The sequence below is a fragment of the Halyomorpha halys genome, unplaced genomic scaffold (assembly GCF_000696795.3).
Source record: "Halyomorpha halys isolate HHAL.00 unplaced genomic scaffold, Hhal_1.1 Scaffold749.1, whole genome shotgun sequence".
Classification (NCBI taxonomy): domain Eukaryota; kingdom Metazoa; phylum Arthropoda; class Insecta; order Hemiptera; family Pentatomidae; genus Halyomorpha; species Halyomorpha halys.
Window position 1 is genome coordinate 90,671 of NW_027116653.1, and position 20,199 is coordinate 110,869.

A 20,199-nucleotide genomic window follows, 5' to 3' on the forward strand; every position below is an offset into this window, starting at 1 on the left:
TTAACATTTATTTTCATCAGCAGGTTTGACGAATTATTTATATAAGAAAGGCAAAGGAAACAAATTTTAAAGATAAAATGTAAGTTCATAAAAATTTGGTTGGATATTATACAGTCAACATTGTTTCTGTTCTAGTAGAATTAATATTTTTAACTGAACCAAGGGGTGAATTCTTGAATAATTGAGAGAGAAAAATCATGTTGCATGATAGTGAAAAATGTCGGATATTATTGTTACCTGTGTCTATTGTGTTCAATTCCAAAGCGGGTGTATAGCCTTGAAAATGCTGCAGTGAAGGTCTGCACGAGGTTTCTTGGAAAATGGTTAAGTTAAACATGACGTGCTGTTAAAACGCGCATTTTTCGACAAGTTAATTGCTCGTTTCAGTTATATTTCCTCGTTCCTAATTTCTTTTTTTCTCTTTTTCTAGAATCAATCGATACCTCCATGTCCGCGTACAAAGAAGTTCAAATAAATGTTTTGTATTAACATTTCTATATTCGTTCAACAAATCATGTTGTAGACAGTTTTTAAAAATCAAGGGCTTTGTCATAATACTGTAAAACATTCATATTCTTATCACGTTATTGGAATCCGTATTTACAAAAATCATTAATATCGTTAATTAATTTTTTATTATAATTTGTATTATTCTGATACATTTTTGTATTGTCTCCTTTGCCATTTATATTGTCGCTATGGATAGAACCCATGCAATAAATAGCCCGTCATTTCACTCGCTGGGCGGTTGCTGCGTTCCTGATAGAACAATGTTAGAGCCTATACAATATTGCCATTGTGCGCTACAATACGGTACTAATAGATCCACGTAGTCGTTATCTCCTAGCCCTTATTGACTGGGATCTGTAGGGATCGGCTCTGATCCTTGCCACAGCTCCTGATCCTATCTTCATGTCAAATCCTTAATCAAATTTAGCGGTACTCTGGGGTCCTTTGTCTGATAGCTATCCGGCTGTTAGGCTCCTCACAAAGGACTAATAGCTGTGAAGTCGTTCAAAGGTACTGTTACATTGTTCTACTCGCGCTGTCACCGCCGTTCTTCCCAGAGCGTATTGACCCAAAACCTCGCTTCGTTATTCGTAGAAATGCTATTTCAGTACAAGACAAATGCTATTGTCCTTCAGTTTTATTCTAGGAAGGCATTGGTGTATTCATGAGGTATAAACTATTCATTTTTCATGATGGAGCCTTTGTATGGTTTTGTCGCAGAAATCTTCATCGTTACAAATTGGCTCGTGTCATTATTAAGTTTATGGATATCCGACTACATTATTACTGGATATCGTATTTAAATTCAATGTTTGTTCATTTCATTAGAAGGCCAAGCCAAAATTGATGTTTGCTGACGTAAAATAATGTTATTATTAATAATATTACTGGTTACAGTCATAGTTTTTTTTTATTTAGTTTCAAAGTTATCATGATCGGCCCAACCCAACTTTCACAAGATAACAGATTGCATATAAAGGTTCCATGTCAATTTCCCGAATTGTTTTTTGTTGAAAAAAATTATCATATTTTTATGACATATTATCATATTCCTCAGAGTTCCTAAGATAATATATTTTGAAATATTTACGCTGGTATAAGTAAATTTAACGATAAAACAAGTTAATTATTAAGGCCGTATATTCCATTTACTAACACCGGTGGGTCATACAACGAAACTTTTGATGTCATTGGATGAATGTCATCTCTTGAGAAGTATAAAGTGTCAAGCACTCTATGGTATTTCTAGAAAGGGGGTAAAATCAGAATAATTATATGAAGTTATGGTCAAAAAATTATTTAAATAGGTCTCATTCTAGATTTTATTTCCTAGGAAGTTGATTGTTTTTTATATATTAAGATGTTGAGATGAAAAAGCAAACTTCCTTTAGAATATTATCAGTATCCTATATTTGTTTGTATAACGTTTTGGGTTTTCTCATTTTTAAGTACTAATATCGAAATTTTTTCTTATGGTTACTTAATTGAAAATTATAACACAACATTGTTTAAACAATATCAGTATTGATACATACATCTGTCTCTGTTCAGGTGTACAAACTCGAAACTATGTACAAACAAATATAGAATATTCATGAACAAATATTCAATATATTCATGAAAATTATCAAATTAAATTTACATGAATATAACTAATTTATTACCCGTATACGAACACAGAATAGAATCAATCAACAGTTGTGACAGGTTTGTTCCGAGATTAGTTTTGAATATCATCGAACTTCTGTTGGAAGTTCTATTGGCCATGATATGAATTGATTTTTTAAAACTGAATTAATGGGAATGTCTTAAACCTCCCTAACCTCAAATGGTGGACGTTTTGTGTTCTTCTGATGTTGAAATATAGATATATTTTGAACGTTTTTTATTGAACGATTCATAGTGAAACTATGAAGGCCTAAAGTTTAGGCTGAAACGTTGGTACACAATAGGAACTAATCTTTATTTATCAGTGTTCTTTTCACCGACTTCACCTTCCTCAGAAAAAACTTTTAAATTTTAAATATTTAAGGTGAGCAATCATTCAATCCTGTTAGGAAATTATTTATAAAAGGGATATGGTACGGGTGCGGTAAAAGAACAAACTCAAATAGTGATTAAACTATATTGAACCAACGTTGCATGGCTTCATGAGGGCTAAAAAAGATTTAAACACTTTAATGACGTAAGCATAAATGAAAAATTAAAAAGATGTACTAGTGAAATTTAAAAATTAAATAAGAATAATAATATATTTTAGACAATTAATTAAAACGAAAATCATAACAGATAAAAAAAGAATAAATATAAAATACTGTACAAAGTAAAAGATGGAAAAAGGGGATAAGAATAAAATCAATCAATCAAATCTTTTATAATTGGCTGTTGGAAACTTCTAGGAAAATACAACATATATTGGGAAAATGACATATAATAAGAGTGGTTCTTTCTATGTTCGTCAATATCGGTATATCCCAGATTTTTAGGGAATGTTAATGAAGAATTGGACTCAAATTTTCAAAATGTAAAATTTGACTAAAAAAATAATTTGAATTTGAGCTTAGATCACCAAATATCATTTTTTCTGGTGTCCTTGTTTTCTATTTATTCCTGAACATATCATAATAAAATACTAATATATTATTGTTTTATATTATATATTACAGATCAGGCGAGCGGTTACATGGAAACCCCTTTGGCTACTTACAGACCTCCTGAAGAAACTTTGGCTGCCATTGGATCCGTATCACGCCTTTTTTGCGAAGCATTTGTTGGTATGTACATTTTACGTGTTTTAAGAAAGGCAAAATTTATATGTATAAATGCAAAATTATATCTTTAATTTAGATATGTTAAAAGCTTTTTATACAAACGTTTTTTTTTTTTTTTTATTTTTTTTTTTAAATTATTTATTTATTGTAATTTACAACTGTACAAAATAATACAATAAGTAAATATGTAGTATGTTTCATATACACTTGAAAATCTTGGGAAGGAACCACCCATTGGTGGTACTTCAAACATTAATTTAAACTAGAATGTCTCGTGGCCATCTTCTTTTCAGACACCTCGGAGGATTATCAGGGATTGTTAAGGATGAAAGATTAAGAATTAATGGGTTAGGATGGTTATTATACAAACGTAAAGTCACATTTTGAGTATGATTTATTTTGAGGATAGAAACTATTATAAATATAAACAACAAAGTATAATTTTATTTTTATTGAGAATTAAAAAAATATATATATGTTTTTACTTGTTCCGTATAACTAGAAAACTAAGTATTTCTCGAAGACTAACATTGTATGTGAAATTAAAGTAGAAAAAATTTTCTAAAAAATGCAGATACTTTATTTCATGCTCGGTCATACTTGAATGCCGCTATACAAAGGGCACTTTGCGGTCCGCCGTGAAAATCACAAAACAATCCATCAAATCTGTCTGATCTAATGGTATTGCAATTTAGCCGAAAATTATACATTATGTGCTCATTTTGTAGGGAATTTTGCTTTCTTTAATTTTTCATAGAACGTTTATCTTCGAAAAATGCTTATCTTTCTAGTTATTAGAAGAAAACTGAAAAAAGTTAAAAAATTTGTGTAGTTTTTCTAATTTTGCTGTGGATCCGGTGGTCGGCAAGATAGCAAACCTCGAATTTGATTTTAGCTTTCCCCCCTAAAAAAGTGTATGATTCTGGCACTAATAATAATAATAGCTTTAAATGGAACTAATTGGTTTTCGTATAAAGCCATTTGCAGATAGATTCCGGACGTTTTGAAAAAAAAGATGAATATTATTTTATATAAGTTATAACAAAATTTATTTGAATGAGTGTAATATGGAATCTGTCTTTAAAGAAGAAAAAAAAAGAAAGATAGAATTTATGTATAATATTAAAATATATTTAAACATGAGTTCATGACTCACAACTTACTTCATGACTTGAACAACCGTTTATCTAATAACAGTACTTGCTTACAAAGTACTGAACCCCCGGTCCTTCATGGGTCGTTGTGGTACAGATCTTTTTTTTTAAACTAAAATATATTTAATTCTGAAAAAACATGCACAAGATGAAAATTGAATTCAGCACAATAGTTACCTTATCCGTTGAGAAACTTCTTTATTCGCTTTGAGATCCTTCATGGTTCATTTAGCTTTCCTGGAGACGGTAAAACCTCTATAAAATATTCCAGGTTATTCAGCGTTTCCCGGTATCTTTTAAGCGGGACGGTTAACAATTCCCTCTTTTTTAAAAAAAGGTATATATATTCCAGAGACTCAATTAGGTTCGATATTCGTTCTTGCATCTGAATAGAATTCTACTTCGATCCTTAACCAAGGACGACTCGGATTTCTGATGGCTTGTGGGAATTTTATTCCAACAATGGTATTTATATAGTAACAATTGTACCGTTAGAACTGTTGAAGAAGAGAATCGTATTACAGGTTATTATTTTCTTCATTTTGTCAATTTCTACTTTATTTTTAAGAGTCGTCATTTTCTTGCTAATCATTTCATTTTTATACTTGTGTGATTTTTATGTATTTTCTATTTATGTACTACATATTCCACTATTTTATTAAAGTGATAAGCCGAAGCTTAACTAGTAAATATGCTATATTTTAAGGGGGGAGGTAAGGGGAGGAAGACGGTGGAAATCATTGAAAAATCCATAACTTATTAACAAAATAATAGTAAAATAAGCTACCAGCTCGTTTATTTTTTCCTTGGATCATTGAACACTCACTTTTAGAATCAGTTTATGAACCCTCTTCCACCTTTAGATTATACTTTCCTTTTTGTCTGAATAAAGCCGGCTACAAACCAATAGAAAGTTTTTAGCCAAACTATTTGAAATTATTTTTAACTATTAAATAAATCAAAAATTAGTATCCAATTCTGTCTCAACACTTTATTTTTCACTAGTCCAACGTTTCGGCCATTCTAGCCATCTTCAATACTAAAATGATGTTAATGATTTTAAATTTAAAATAAATAGGTTTTGAACTTATAATAAAGAAAATGACCTGGGCAGAATTGCCTGCATAAGAAATTTTTAAATTAATGTGAGGAAGAGTTTGTATTAAAGATGTCCTTGAAGATGGCTAGAATGGCCGAAACGTTGTACTAGTGAAAAATAAAGTGTTGAGACAGAATCGAATACTAATTTTTGATTTATTTAATAAATAATTACCTTGTCTCAAAAAATTTTGAAATAATATTATTAAATTATTTCACAAACATTATTTGCCATAACTAGATACTTCTTCAATACTGTTGATAAACCATGTTGCTGTTGCTCCCTTCAAAGTTTAGTTTCAAACTTTTTCGAGTCTATTACCAACTGAAGGATAAACTAAAATTTTCGGCGAAACTAGTCACGGGTTGATAAAATGAAACAATTCATAGAATGATCTCGTATATTCAATTTCCATTGTTCAATTAATAGCAATAATTTTTAAACTTCTTAGATTTGCTGATTTTTAATAGACTGACGATTGCTAAATTAACGCAGAAAAAATACTAATTACAAAGAATTTAACTTTTTTTTAACAGTCAAATGTTATCATGCTATCATTTGTATGAATCATCAATAATTTCAATATAAACTTCATAGTAACAGAAAGTTGAAAATCCATTATTTAAATACAAATAAGAAACTGTTGGGCAATCGGTACGTCGCATGTGTGGTTGACACGTAAATATTTGGTTATGGCTTTGGCGAGTCCCTTTGATGTTTGAAAGAAAAAGAAATGGGCAGTGCCAATGCCAACATTGACTAATATATATCGACACCTGCCTGTACACACTCCTATCCACACAGGTGGCTAACAATTCTCGACAGACGTTTGCTACCACTGTGGAGCGGAACAATGCTTGGGAAATGAATCGCTGTTCGGTATTTCGATGTTACTGAAATTCCAAAAGACCTTTGAAAAATATGCTGTGTGATTCTCTTTGATTTTTTTAAATTTCCAACGAAAAGAACGATTCAGTTTACGACAATGCATGACGGATAGACCAGGTTCTCAAACTTAAAGATATTTCCACAATTAGTATATTACTTTTTAATTCTTAGGAAAACTCAAGTGTATGTTAAACTTTTTAGAACATAAATGCAAATATGCATAAATGCGATCTTAAGGTTTTCAGTCTTGATTATGTGTGGACCGGTGAAATATTAGGTGGTTTGGTATATAGAGCAATATATATAATATTGGTATATTCGACAAACTCAAAAATGTTGACGTATTCCAATAATATATAATCCTATAATGATATAGAATGCAGAAAGTGTTTGAAAGAAGGCTATTCGCATTGACGAATGAGACAGACAGGCAGACAGTGAAACGGTGGCCCGGGCTGGCAGACGGCCAACATGCCACCGGTCTTGCACCTCGGCCTGGACTTGTCATTCAAGATGTGTCTTGGGCAGATCCTCTGTCGCATTTCTCTGCGTTCCTTCGCTTTCATCAAGAGGCGGGACTTTGAAAAGAATTCGATTTCGAACCTGCTCAATAGATTTTGAACTACGCAGGATTTCTGATGCTTAAACTGAAACGAGCCTGGCTCCAGTTCATGATAGCAGTGCTGACTTTCATCCATCAAGGTCATAGAATGCTTTATGCCAGTTTAAAATTAAAAGGAGAACCTCGTTTACCCATAATAATGTTACCAGGACTATTCCCGATAACGCGAAATTTCGGATAAGAAAAGTTATGATCACTATTTAAAATATTTTCTTTCGTATTGATAATATCCATTAAACTCGTTTCTTTTTACTCATCTCCAGAAATATTTCCACTCCTCGCTATATATCACACAAAGCCATTACAAAATACACTTAGTTGAATTATTATTGATTTTAGAAGTGAGAAGGAAACTTATTGGTGTTGAAATTTTAAGTTTTTAGGAAATTAAGCCATATTTCTTAGAAACATGAATTCGAATGTACAATATGATTCATTGGGCATTAAGGTTTTTTTTTTTTTTTTTTTTTTCAAATTATGATATCCCATCATTTAATAATTTTTTAGGGAGTCATTGTCATTTTTTATTCTATTCTAATTTGTTAGGCATCTATACGTTTTTTTTTTTTTTTTTTTTTTCAAATTATGATATCCCATCATTTAATAATTTTTTAGGGAGTCATTGTCATTTTTTATTCTATTCTAATTTGTTAGGCATCTATACTTCCTTAATCATTTTTTATAGTTAAAATAACAGACTACAAATTAACGTTTTAGGGCATCATCCTTACAATTCTGTAAATTTGTACTACATACATTAATGCAGATTTATTTTAACATAATTTTGCTTCCTCGCTGTCAGAAGTGGAGAAGTTTTTTCATGGAGGAAACGGGGATATCGCTCACATTTCAAAATTTAGACATCAAGGAACAGATTTGATTCCACTTCTGTCTTAAGTCTCAATAGATCAGTCAATTCAGCTAATGTTCATGATATTAATTAGTCTTAAACTAATGTAAAATTATATATGGGGGATTTCGAAATTTTGGTACAATAACTATTAAAAAATTGTATGATCTAAAAATATTTAAAAAGTCTTATTATTTTGTATTTAACATTTTCGCTTAGATAGCTCTTGAACCCCTGTGAATTTGGCACCCATAATCGTTAGTGATCATCAAGATATAAAAAAATTAATGATTGAGAATCACATTCTAGTAAGAGGATAGTATTTTGGGAATGAGAATAACAAAATGTTTCCGAGAGACTTGAAGGTGTATGGCATTAGTTGTCTAGTTGAAGCTGTATTGTCCCAGTCATTGATGTGAACAAATTTTGTTTCTGGCGTTTAAAGTTTTCAAGTCATTCCCAAAACTGACAAAAATGTAGCCTATGATAAATTCATTATTTCACACTTATCTCATTTAATCTTATAGCTTCATTTCCTAATGCTGGAATCGGTTTAGTTCTATACTTTTGTTTATTTAATTTCTTTTTTTTTTTAGGGCATATTGATCTACCTGATGCTGCCAGTGAAGTAAAGTGGGGTAAGAAAGGAAATACTACCTTTGAGGCTCCACACATAGAAGTAATTCTTGTTCAGAGGTAAATTTTACATTACTTTGTATTGTATTTAGCCATTGTTTTATTCTCATAACAATTAATTTATTATATAATTACATGTTTTTCATATTTTGATACATTTATTACAGGGAGAATGAAATAGTTGGAAAATACTTGGTTATTAATAATGTAGACTCATCAGATTTTGGAACATATTACTGTACAATTAGTAACACTGGAGATCAGAAAATAGTTATGGAGACTACTTTAAAACGTAAGTTTTTCATAGTATTTATTGCCCCTATTTTATCAAAGAAGCACTTCTACTTCCTTCATTTAAGAGATAGTGAAATATTTTCCCATCGGATGAAGGGTGACAACCCACTTTGGGAAACAGAAACTTTTTTTTTATATCTTTATTGAAATTTACAACTGTACATAACAATACATTCAGTAAATTTGATGTAAGATCATGACATGATACAGGCATGAAGAGGAACAACCCATTGGTAGCATTCTAATAACGTTTTTATATTAGAGGGTTTCGTGGCCATCTTCTTTTCAGGCACCTCGGGGGATTGTCAGAAATGGAAGGATTAGTATCTGTTTCAGGCTAGATAAGTTACATATGGAATATTAAAGTCTTTGTGTATGATTTTATTTGTGACAAAGTTAGGAGTATTGAGGGTTTTACGAAGGATTTTGGATTGTAAGGATTGGATAAGAGAGGAATTCTAAGGTTTAGTGGAGCCCCAAAACTCAACTCCGTATGTCCATTTAGGTCTTGTTGTAGTCATGTAGATCAGTCTTTTGTAATTTATTGGAAGTCTAGACCATTTGTCTAGTAAGTGCTGTTATAATCGGAATCAATGTGCAGTTTCGTCTTTTCAGTCTTTTGTGACGATTCTAAGTTTGTCATAAGTCATAAGTAATAAAGTCGTTTGCCCGGATGTAGTTCAATGTAGCAGATTTGTTCTACAGGGGGTATGTAGCACATTATTAAAGTATACAGTAGTGCTGTCGGTTGGTTTAGGACGAAGAGAAAGGGGTTTTGATGGGATTTATTTTTATTCTCCAATTTCGTCACCATAGGGGTTTGAAGGTTGTGATATGGGATGCAATCAAACGGTTATTATTAACTGAGAGCACACATGTGTCATTGGTATGTGTGGTGAGAATAATGTTAGAATTGGTTCGGATGTCAGCTGTATAGACTGTGTAGAGGATAGGACAGAGGATACCTTGAGGAATACCAGGGGACAGAAACTATTTAAAATTAATTTTGTAATGGTGGTATTACTAACACATTCTCATACCTCACACACTGCTCCCTTTATTTAATAAATATTTGATTTGTTATTAATTAGATTTAAAGTATGTTTATTTAAATATCTTTTCACAGTTTGACTTAAGCCTTTTTTTGTCACAGCTTTGAATGATGATGTAAGTAGCTGTCCCGGTTATTGCCACCTATCTTTGATTTTCATCGTAATTTCCACACCTGTGGTCTTCATATTGGCTTATTATATTCTTAAGTCAATTATTAACCAAAGGTTTTGGGGTAAAATGAATGAATGTGAGTATATACTCAATTAAGTATATAATAATTCTATCATTTCTAATTCTAAGTGATAAATGTAATTATGTTTAAATGATAAATAGCTATAGAATACATCAATTTGAGCCCCATCACTAGAATTAGGAACAAGTAATTCTTCAATTCCCTCTCTTCAGAAGCCCCTTTAAATACTCTAATACTTCCTAAATCCCATTTCAAAATAATACCATTACGACTGTCAGAAAAAATAATATGGATTGAAAATAAACAAAAAATTAAGCGGCAATCATACAAATGTTTATTATTGTTTGATAGAGAGTTAGTCTAACTGTAGGATGCATACAATTAAACAATTAGTAATAAACTGCAGAATTGAGTAACTACTCAAATCTTATTTGGTAATCATTTACTTTATTTATCCGGTATATCCTATGAGGAAGAAAAATCAATATTATTGGTAAAGTAAGTAAAGTAAATTATTATTTGTTTTATTATTATATAGTTAATGAAACTTTTTTTTTTTCAAACCTTCTCTATATGCTTACTAAATATTGTGTACTAGACCTTAGTTAACTGTAACATTTAACATATTTATTCATGACATTTTATTTTTTATGCTGGCTTCTTTCATTAAAATGTCAAGTGATTTTTTACTAATTTTTTTTTATTTATTACAGATAATCCATTCAAGCAGAATAATTCTAAAAAGGTTGGTGTTGTCGTTCTATATCATGAATATGATCATGATTTTGTTGAAGGGAATCTCAGAGCTACAGCTAATGCTGATGGATCTGTTTATTTGTTTCTACAGAAACTGAAACATGATGGTATAAGTCTTATTTTTTTAATTGATTAATTTTCATTTTTTAGATTAAATATAATTATTAAACTTTCAAATAATTTTAATTAGTAAAATAGTTTGGATTGTTGTCGTTTTTGTTAATAGTGAGAATTTTAAATTGTATTTCTCTAAAATTATTTGAAAAACTCAAATTTTAATTAAGATCTTATTTATTACCATTGTTTTTATGAAGCATAGTTATAATGAGTTTTATTCACTAGAGGATTATTAAAAAAAAAAAAAATTAAAATAGACTGGTGCTAAAAATATTACAAGCTAAAATTACAATTTTGAATTTGAAATTTTCAATTTTTGAACGGAAAGAAAACTTCAAAATTGCCCCTATGAAATATTTTACCTTACTACTCATTTGTCCCAGGTCTATAAATGTAAGATTCAATTTTAAATATATTTCAAAAGTTTATTTTTAAAATTTTTTTATTAGATATAATCAAATAAACTGTTATTTTCCTGTTTATTTAATCATTAACTTAACAAAGGTAGTTTTAGAACTTGTAGTGTCAATGGTGAGCCCATTTTTTTGAAAATGCTCAGAACATTTCTATGGTTGTTTTATCTAAAAAGGAATTGTGTAAACTATTTTCAGAACTAATTGAGTATTTTATTTTATATTCATTTATTATTTATTATTTAAAAACTGTTTTTAATATTAATGTTTGTATTGTTTTGCAAAATTATTACCATTACTTTACGAAATTCAACAAAAATGTATTATGATATATTTTAAGTATTTTTTCCTTCCAGCCACGGGGCTACCTTAATCAGCTCCAAATCAGGGTGTATAACGCAATGCTAATACTGATCTATCTTTGTCCATCAAGTTATATTATACCATTATATAAACACCTAAAATTCTCTATAAGAGGCCTAATTTATTCATGTTTGCATTATATATTGTTTCTGAATGCTTGATTAAAGTAATAAAAAATTATATTATTATTGTTTATTTACTTACAGTTCCTATTGCCGAAGAGACGGTGAATCTCTGTTCGAGAATTGGTAAGATGGTAATTGTAATGTCTAAGAATCTCTCTCCTATTTGGACCCTACCAGCTATCCAAGAAACCCTTGATAAGATCATTATACCAGATAAGATTGTCTCTTTAATTCTGCTGGAGGTAAGATTATTTATTATTCGTAGTATTCATGAAATTAGCTGTGTATTTGTGTATATATAAATTAAAAATCTATAGTTTTATTCAAATTGTAGAATATTATTCAATACTCAAAAAAAATTCCAGTGTCTAATTTAACCAGGCCAAACTAGAGATTTCGAAAAATAATAGAAAGGTTCATAATTAAAAATGAACAGTTTTAAATGCGACTAACATCTAACTGTTATGGCTTAAAAGAATGAAAATAGTAAAAATTGTTCAATAAATAATTATTTTGATGAGCTGACTCAAAAAAACTTGAAGGAAATGATTCGGAGTGGGCCCATGTATCTTAATACACATTGTTTTTAAGGCCTTGTTTTCCCTCAGTGTATATGACAATAGAATAACCACTGCTAATAAGAATATTAAATGAAAAAAAAGAATAGATATTTTATCTTTCATTGTTGATTCATATATTTTGACCACTGCAGTAGAGTTAAAAGCATTAAGACATAAAACACTCTAATTTCAGGACATTCTCTGGGGGATTGAAATAGGAGGAGAGTGGGATTATTATACGTATCGGTTAAAAATAAATTGAGTAAGATATCATCCATTTTAGAGTTTCTACTTCTGCATCAATTGAGACCACTTCAATGATGATAGAGTCAATATTTTAAAAGTTGTTGGCAATTGTAGGATAATAACAAAGATAAATTGCTAAATAAAGTTAGTTAAGTACAAATAAATTAATTATTGCAGTTACTGTATGGACCTTTGTCATAGAAAATGACTCGAAGGGGTCATAACTCACTCAAATATTTTTAAAACCCAAAAATTTAGTTTGTGATTTGAGAGTCTACTTCAAATGGCAAAAATTGTGATGAATATTTTACTTAAAGACATTGTTTTACTAGAAAAAAGAAACAATTTTTTATATTATGGAAACTTAACACTTGGGATTAATTTTTTAACATTTTCTGGGGTTTGGCAAAGTTAAGGGAAGGGAAATTCGGTTGAGGTAATTTGAGATTTTGCCACTCCCACTACAATTTTGCGGCAATTTCCTTCCTGCTTAATATCCAATTTATAATCCTGTAACGAAGTACTTAAATTGTAGTGCTTAATTGATAGTTGTTACCTTTATTATCTTCATATTGTATTAATTGAAAGTTTGAAAAGTTTAAACTGATTTACAAAGATAAGAGCAACTAGCTAGACTTATGATCATCCGAATGATTTTCTAGCAAAAAATGAATGTATATTATGATTGTAACAGCAAACTGAGCACACCAGCACAGGTTATTCACTGTGATTGTGAAATAATTATACTAAACCGTCTAAGACAACTATTCATTAGGTGCTAATAAAATCTATTGGGTTTAGGTAACAAAACATAAAATTTTTCTAAGAACATTTTCTTTTTTCAAAAGATTTCTTTGAACTTAGCTCTCCTTCAGAAAATATTTGGAAAATTAACCTCTAGCCTTAATGTTCCACATTATGAAATAGCTTTTATAAGTTGTTTCAAGTATAGTGAGTGATTTCTTTAAGTAAAATGGTTCACTGTGATTTTCAAAGTTCGAAGTATACTTTCAAATTCTAAAATCCCCAAATTAATTTTGAAGCTCAAGATAGTTTTTGAACCCTGTTTGTACCATCTCCCATCACAAAATCCCTCAATGTAGGCCTTAATCGTTTATTTATTTGCACGTAAATAAAATTGTTTAACAAAATACAGTGACTTTTCATTGTTATTCACTTATCCCACTTTTAAAGTATTGACTCTATCCTCATGAGAGTGTTCTCATCCGATTCAGAAACATAAACTCAATAATGAACAATTGATGACTCAACTTATTTTGAATAAATTATTTTTAAAATACTACGCCCACTATTTCAATCCCCCTAGGGGAAGTCGTCGCTCTAAAATTTGGACTTTTCAGATCTTGGTTCTTAATTTCAAGATGAAGTTATGAATAAAGTTTCATTCATATACAAATTTTGTTGTTTATCTATTGATTTTTCCTGTACTGATAGTAATAGTAATTATAAATATATTGAGCTCTTCAATTTATGAAGGTTCAAATATTTATAATATTTTTTCCTACTTTCCATAAATATCAAATTTTACTATAGGAAAAGCTTCAAATAGAGCCTAAGTTTTTGTTACCATTGACAATAATAATTAAACTGAACCTATTTGAATGCAATTTTTTTTTTTTTCAGGAACTTCCCGAACCTATGACTTATCCAAAATTGGTCATGGTTAATCATAGTGATCCCCTCTTGTGGAGCAAATTGAAGAAATCCTACAGTGTTCCAATCAAAAAAGCTCGTTACACTCAAAATCGTCTTAGCCTCACATCACTGACTGGAAGCAGGATTGTAGAAGTGCATGTTTAATTTCCTCAAAAATTTATCTTCTTTTTTCATACACTGTGTAATGTATCTTTTACTAAGTTGGATATATTTGGACTTATATGGATATAAGTCTATATTTTACTACTCAAATTAACTTGACTTACTTAATTTTCTGATTCATTGTTCCAAATTGAGTGAAATCAAACCATAATTATTTCATGATGCATTTGTTTATTATATGGTGTTATGCCTCAAAAAATGTTCCCATGAATTTAATGATCTAATAATTATAATATTACCATGCTATTACTATTCCTTGATTGATTATTAATGAAAATTATTTTAAATCATTTATAAAAAATATTGAAATGCAATTAACATACAATTTTAGTTGCTACAGGAGATAATAAGCCATCATTATATGAGGAAATTCAGATTTAAAAAAAAAATACAATTAAATCTTGGTCAAACTAGAATTTAAGATTTTGAAATTTAAAAAAAAATTATATTTATTTTTAAGAAGTACATACTGGGAACATCAGTTAATTTTTTTAATTTAAAGAAATTTTTTAAAAAATAAATTGAATTAATGAAATGAAATCTCCAGAGTTTTGTTTTATATATATATTCCAGTCTGTAATGATTAAATTGAATGAACTCTATAATCTGACATTCTTTTAAAAAATAGTTTACTTCATTGACTTCACTTGATTCACATTCACAAATTGATTATTACCTTTTATTTGTTTAATAACAAACATTATTGCGAACCTAGTTCAAAATATTTGCAGTAATTAATTGCATTGAAAAGGATTTTCAAATTACCGTATTGTATTTAATAACAAAAAAAATGTTCTGGTATAACATATTTTTTTCAGTTTTTCATTGTCACAAAAGCTTTTGTAAAATTATTTATTTGTTTTAAGGGTATAAATATTTATTATTGTACAGAAAAATAAGTGAAGTTGAAGGAAGGTGTTTTCTTTATTTTTAAAACTATGAATGGAATTTTCAATGCTAGATTACTTGTATGCTTTATAAAAAAAAAAACTTAAAAGAATGAAGTTAAAGTATTTGGATTATTTCATAGTCAATTGAGATTTTCGTATTTTTAGCATTGAAGGAGCATCTCGAAAAAAAACAACTTTTTTTTCGCAATCCTCAATATTATATTTTGGTTTACTTCTGTATTTTTTTTTTACATGCATTAGTGAATTTTTTTTTTTTATGAAAAAGTGACTAAAAAAAAAAGTATCTTGTGTATTATTTATTGTTGATTTTGACTTACAGTCTGTTTGTTTGATTCACATATAAATTAAAAATTAAAAACTTTTTCTAGATGAAATAGTTCCAATATTACCTATTGTCGTCTTCAACTAATTTACCATCCCGATTTTTATAATGAGTGATTTTATGTCTGATTTGTATTTTTATCGTTTCATTTAATTATTTTTTTATCTCTCTTGAAGATGTAGTTATGTTTTACAATCATTAAAGAATGAAGTCGTGAATATCAATCTTACATAACTATCAAAAAAAGACCAAATAATTCCATGCTTTATGAATTTCTCAGTCATTCCAACTAACTTCTAATGAAGTTTATATAAAATGCATGCACAAAAATTATTAACATTTAGATGTTTTAAGGTATTAGTTTAACCTACCGGCATTTAATTGTGCCAATATTTTATCTGACATCTTAGCCACTGCTGAATTAGGAAATAGATTAGTATTTCTTATTACTCCTTTCTTTTTTGTCATCATGATAAGTTTATCTACTTCTTAAAAGAACTTATATTATCTATTGTACGTTTCTGTGAAAATATATGTAAACTTATTTCTATTGATATTATTAACTAGTTTGGTTATAGACTGTTAAATTTGTCTACTTATAGCTCCATTTTTCTATTGGCTACTTACATAATTCAAATTAATTATGTGTCTAAAATTTGTAAATTTAGAAATGGTGCTAAAGCATTATGAAACTATTGTATTTATTTATTTGAATTATGAATATTGAATAATAATAGTATGTATATTGTTATTTTTGAAATGATATAGATATATTAAAAAAATTTTCTTTGTAAAACCCATACTGTGAAAGAAAATCCTATTTATTGTGATATAGAATTGATTGTAAGCTTCAAGCATATTATTAGTTTGTATTTCTTGCTCAGAATCAGTATTGTGTTTAATGTTTAGTTTATGTAAATATAGTTTAGTGTTAAATTTGTGGTAAGTAAGGGTTGATTGAGGCAATTATGTAATATAATTTAATTAAAAGCCTCATTCATTATCATTTGTTATATTTTGGTAAACCTTATTCATAATTTTGGATGAAATAATAAAAAATGGACAAGACTTTATGTGTTGTTTGATCTTTCAAAATATTTTTCAAATTGATAATCAATTTGAACAGCCCTGATGAAGCCCTGCAAAGTGGGGCGAAACGTCGGACATTAAAATAGTTTTAAACTATTTGTTCCTTTTTTTTTTACCCCAACCCTGACCATCTTCTTATATTTAAATTTGAAAAATAGTTTGATTATTATGAAATTCTATTTAAACCCTGTAATACAACACCTTAGACGTAGTAAAGAAGCTTACTAATTTTCAACAATAAATATATTATTATGACGTTCTTGTTTTATCTTATGTTTTAAAATTTTTGATTAATTTAAATATTTGTTTATATATTTCACGCAATCATCTATGGTCTATTAACTTTCCCATAATCTAGCTATTCTCTTGTAAGGTTCCTTTCAGATTAATTAGGAAGTAGCATAACTAAATGCAAACATTTTCTTGTAAATTATTTTTAATAGTTAAGTTTATTTAAATTATATGATTTTTTTAAAATATATATATATATATATAAATTTATGGATGTGTCTTTTATATTTATTTGACTTGAATACTTATTATGTACCACATTTTTATAAATTATAATTTAAAAAAACATAAAAATATTCAGATACATGGTTATAAATTAAGAATTTTAATGATCTGAAAGTTTTTGCTTGGTATAAGATTTAAATTGATAAATTACTGAATGAATCTTGAATTAGCCCAAAGTATTTAGAATCGAAAGTTAAACCTATTGTGACATTAATATTTATGTACTTTCAAAAATGTATAAACTTTTACTTCTGCGTTTTTCTGTATATGAAATAATTTTCTTTGATTTTTGAGAAGAAGGTGGTACCTGTGTGTCTTGTAATTTCAGAGTGTAACATTATTTCCATTACATTTTGTATTATCAAAAAGATAGAGCTTTGTTCTCTAAGGATAGTCATCTTGTATCATCTCATAGAAAGGTCATGCATTATTCCGATTATTGACTGATTACAAGAAATTACCAATCATGATTTTTTTTCATCAAATTATTTTGAATTTTACTTTAAGTTGTTACATAAACATTAGGGTCATAGGCAAGATTTAAAGAAAAAGTGACAGTCATTGTAATTTGGTTTTTAATGAATGTAAATAATAAAAGATATGTTTAATTTCTCACATTTATATTTTTAAAGTAAAAAGGAGAAAACAAAGAATTTGGTTTGAAAATAAATAAAGAATAATAATATTTTATCATAGGGAAAATTACTAATTCATTATTCTTTACAAAATGTGGTATTATTATATTTTGATTTTTAACTATATCTTTTGAATTGATTTTTCAATACTTTCTGTTTTTGTAAAACTTTAACCATTTAAAAAAAGGAAAAAAAAAAAAGAACAGCTTGAATGAATAATAATGAGAAATAGAATGTTGCATGATTTGCCTCATTTAATTGCCTCCCTATGTAAACAATTATGATTTTCATTATTATAAATTTCCGCTTTGTAAATATGCTTTCTTTTCCTTTTTTTTTTTTTTAATTTGTATAAATTAATTTCAAGACATTTACACAGGGTGTTATAATTTTTAATATTTTTGTTAAGATTTGTGGTATGGTTATGAAAAAAAAAATCTAGAAGTGTCAAAGGAGATGTATTTTTTTATTACTATTAATTTTTTTTGTTTTGTTTTAAAGGTTATATTTTTACATATAATCATAATTTATGAGTAATGTATTATCTTATGATGTATTTAGGAAGTGTTACCCGTGTTAAGTAATAGATATGTAATATATACTCCTGTTATTATATATTCTCTATACCTTTAACTATATAGAATATTGATTATATACAGGGTATGTTTAGAATGTAATTCTATCTTCCAACATTTGAAGCTATCTAATAAGATCTGGCCAAACTTTGTTTTAAGAAAATTAGTATAGTAGTTCAGTATGAATGCCCAAATAATATAATACAAAAATATATAATTTATATTATGTTATAAATTCTGCTTAAAACTTATATCACATGTATATCAATTTATCTTCTGGCCATACTCAGTATTATATTAGTTATCATATGTATATGGATAAGTTTACCACTTACTGATATAACATAATTGGTTTGTACATTTCCATGAGAAATACTGTGTAGTGTTTGTTTATTGACCTACAATATATAAATTCAATGCATACTAAATTATTATTTATTTATTTCTATTGTTCCTATTAAATTCTCTCCCTCAAGAGTCTCTCTCCCCTATTAAAGTCTAAGTATTCAAGATTATCGAGTTAATCATGGCATATCCCCTTGTTTTTAAAGTTCTGAGAATTTGCAAATGATACTTGGTCTGTCTTAGTTATGGCGAATGAAGTTTCTGAATCCAACATTGCAATCTCTTCCAGCTCTTCTACAGTGCACTAAACTCTGAAATTTCAAATGGAAAAAGACATTTTCAACAAAGTTCAAACTTCAGGATGCAACTAATTGGAAAATTCACTAATTCATAATCCTTTTAAAATTAGATTTTTTATGGCAATACTTCATTGAAAATATTTCTTTTCATTGGAAACTCTACAGTTAAGTGCACTGGAGAAGAACTGGAAGACATTGCAAAGTCGACTTCACTATCAAAAGAAAATTCATTCACTGTAACTAAAGCCGACCAAGCTTAGGAGTAAACTGAATTATTATATCTCAGTTTTTATTACTTAATAAAATTTCACAATTTTATGCTTATGACAAACATTTTTTAGCCCTTAAAATTTGTTTGAAGATAATTCATTCTTTCCAACATAAATTGACTTGTCAACTTGTTTAGTGAAAAAAAAAATCTTGGCCAAAAAATGAAAACAGAAATTAATGAAATAGAGATTACCTATAATATAACATATGATAACTTGAATTTATTGCTAATCAACTTTTAATGGTGGTATTGCATTGATATTACAACCACTTATTCATCTGAATCACAAATGTTATTCATAGAAAGGAAAATTGATCAATACACTTACATTTAAATACAGTACTTTAAGTATATATAGTACCAAAGTATATATATATATATATATATATATATTGCTACTTTGCTTTAATAGTGGCACATCTGATGGAAATAAAGTGTGTATATTACATATGGGATTTTTAAGAATGATCAACCATATGAATGGGAATAATTTTATTTTTCTGTTAATATTCTCCTTGAGGCAAACATTTCCTTCTCACTTTATGGTTCTAATCATTAATTGTTATTTATTTAGGAAATATATAATGTTTGTTTTATCACTGCTTAGCCCTTTAACAAAGCTGAAACTGAAACTTTATAAGTCAATGGTACCAATTCGTTAGCCGTCAATTTATCTAGCGATTTATTTATTTACATCTGTTATAGTCTAAATACATACAAAGGATGTGGCCTTGTAAAAATTATATA

General features: G+C 28.3%; 1 protein-coding gene across 1 annotated transcript in view; it reads left to right on the top strand.

Annotated features, from left to right (window-relative positions):
• Positions 1-18,965, top strand: part of LOC106685852 (single Ig IL-1-related receptor) — a gene marked incomplete at its 5' end in the record, with an annotated part of 40,867 nt that extends 21,902 nt beyond the window's left edge. The window contains 7 exon segments of the mRNA XM_014428808.3: positions 3,177-3,284; positions 8,491-8,590; positions 8,698-8,822; positions 9,978-10,124; positions 10,784-10,933; positions 11,926-12,086; positions 14,295-18,965. Of these exon segments, the coding sequence (XP_014284294.3) occupies positions 3,177-3,284; positions 8,491-8,590; positions 8,698-8,822; positions 9,978-10,124; positions 10,784-10,933; positions 11,926-12,086; positions 14,295-14,471 (968 nt within the window).
• Positions 18,966-20,199: the final 1,234 nt, after the last annotated feature.